The sequence below is a fragment of the Mastigoproctus giganteus genome, chromosome 9 (assembly GCF_048544385.1).
Source record: "Mastigoproctus giganteus isolate SK-2022 chromosome 9, ASM4854438v1, whole genome shotgun sequence".
Lineage (NCBI taxonomy): Eukaryota > Metazoa > Arthropoda > Arachnida > Uropygi > Thelyphonidae > Mastigoproctus > Mastigoproctus giganteus.
Window position 1 is genome coordinate 204,794,752 of NC_143583.1, and position 2,315 is coordinate 204,797,066.

General features: G+C 40.9%; 1 protein-coding gene across 1 annotated transcript; it reads right to left on the reverse strand.

The window, feature by feature from the left end:
- Nucleotides 1–926: 926 nt before the first annotated feature.
- Nucleotides 927–2,002, reverse strand: LOC150081056 (uncharacterized). Its single transcript, XM_090380902.1, has 2 exons — nucleotides 1,636–2,002; nucleotides 927–1,504 (listed from the first exon to the last, which is right to left on the reverse strand). The coding sequence occupies exons 1-2, from the start codon at nucleotides 2,000–2,002 to the stop codon at nucleotides 927–929; spliced, it is 945 nt and encodes a 314-aa protein (XP_090237028.1).
- Nucleotides 2,003–2,315: the final 313 nt, after the last annotated feature.

The following is a 2,315-nucleotide window of genomic DNA, read 5'->3' on the forward strand; positions in this document are numbered from 1 at the left end:
AAATGTTTTGTGTGATCTGCCATTCTCCGGACTTCCATATATTTTGTCTTTTCTTCATTTATCCCAAGTCCTCTTCTTTGTGCTTCATTATCCAGCCTGGCCACTGTTTCCTCCAGTGTTCATTTAGTCCTACTGATAATAGCGACATCATCAGCATATGCACAGACTTGCACTGTCTTTGTGCCTGTGTCCAGTCACTTCTAATTTTCTGACAGCCGCCTCTAAAACCAAGTTGAATAACACAGTAGAGAGTGGATCGCCCTATCTAACACCAGCGTTAATGTCAAAGGGAGTCGTCAACTCATTGTCAATGCTCATCACTGCTTTAGAGCCTAACAATCTTTGCAGGTATGCCCAGGAGAAGGAGATCATTTATCATTTCCTCTCTGTTGAGTGAATCAAAAGCTTGTTCGAAATCTACATATAAGTTAAATAAGTGTATATTATACTCAAATGCTTTTTTCTTGTATCTCCCTCAAGATGATGATCTGGTCAGTTTTGAGCGATTGGGTCTGAAATCACACTGATATTCTCCAGTGATCTTCTCTGAATATTCTACCAGTCTGTTATAGATAAGTCCCGACAAAACCTTGTAAATAAAGCTCAGCAATGTAATGCATCTATAGTTAGAGCAAAGCAGTTTATCACCCTTCTTGTGAATCGGCTGTATGATTCCAAGTGTCCATTCATCCGGGATTTTTTCTTCAGACCATATTAATAGTATGAGATTATATGTTCTTCTCCATAGTGCCACTCCACCGTTCTTGAGCAACTCTGCAGTTACTCCATCAGCTCCTGGTGCTTTAAAGTTCTTTAAGCACTTAATAACTTTTCGAATTTCTTCGAAACTAGGGTCTTCAATTCATGGTTATACTGTATAGTTTAATAGCTGTTTTGTTTCCGTCTTACCTCCTGTCAAAATGCTTTCAAAATACTCTTTCCACCGTTTCAGAACCTCCTTTTTCAGTCAGCAAGTTCCCTTCACTGTCCCTACAAGCAGTAACTTTTGTTCGGAATTCCCATGTACTTTCTTTAATCTTCTTACGAAACTTTCTACTTTCCTTCTTGTTGTAATGTTCCACCATTTCGTCGACCTTCCTTCTCAAAGCTTCTCTCTTTTTCTTTCTACGTATCCCAGCTGCGGAAATCCGTTTTTCCTTGTAGTGTTCACTATTCGCTCTGCAATTCCGCTGTAAACGTTTCACTCTGGCTTGTCTCTTCAATCCTACTGCTACTTGACACTCGTCATCATACCATTCCTCATTTCTCGGCCTTGAGGTCTCACCCAAGGTTACGTGTACTGCACCCAGAATTGCAACCTTTATGCAAGTCCATTCATCCTCAATCTTGTCACTGTTTTCTTGTTCCTGCAGTCTTCTGGCCAATTCTTCTTGGTACTTCGTTTTAACAAGACTATCTTTCAATTTCTCTACATTCCACGGCTTAGTTTCCTCAACCTTTCCTCTTGCTGCTAGAGGTATTTTATGCTTCAATCTGGCTCCCACTAAAAATGATCAGAATCGGAGCTGGCGCTACGAAAAGAACGGACATTTTCAATTGCAGTAGCCCACCTCGTAGGGACCAGTACATGATCAATCTGATTAGCCTGATTTGTACCAGGGGTTTTCCATGTACCTTTATGAATATTCCTTCTTGGAAACCAGGTACCCATTACCTTAAAGCTGTTGGTAGCAGCAAGTTGTGCTACTCTAAGACCATTATTGTTTGTTTCATGGAGGCTGTGTTTCCCAAATAGACCCATAAAACCTTCTTCCCTGCCTAGTTTAGCGTTGAAGTCACCGATAGTTATAATAGCATAACGTCTTTGAATTCTTTCACGCACAGCCTGGAGTTCATCGTAAAATCCATCTGCAACATCATCATCCGCACCTTCAGTTGGAGCGTACAGGTTAATGAAGGTCACATTATGGAATTTTCCTTTAATTCTAAGGCTGCAAATTCTCTCAGACACTGGTGTGAAAGCAAGTACTGATCTGCGCATTCTCTTTGAAATCAGAAATCCTACACCCTGTTCTCCCTGTCTGTCATCAGTTCCAGAGGATTACATTGTAAATTTCGACTTATTAGTCACACCTTTACCTTTCCATCTAACTTCTTGGAGAGCAACAATATCAATCTTAAACTTTTCAACTTCCTCTGCTAGGCTGTTCATAGCGCCATCCTGCAACAGGGTATGCACATTTCAAGTTCCAAATCTCAATACCAAACTCGTGTCGTTATTTCGAGGCCTGGTCTGTGTCCGTAAAGGCTCTCCGGTTCATATACGTAACGGTTAGATTTTTTTACAGGGCAGG

Coding starts and splice junctions, on each gene's coding strand:
- LOC150081056 (XM_090380902.1), bottom strand. CDS start 2,002: ATGCGCAGATCAGTACTTGCTTTCACACCAGTGTCTGAGAGAATTTGC. Junction 1,505..1,635: donor AAGAAGGAATATTCATAAAG/GTACATGGAAAA, acceptor GATCATTTTTAG/TGGGAGCCAGATTGAAGCAT.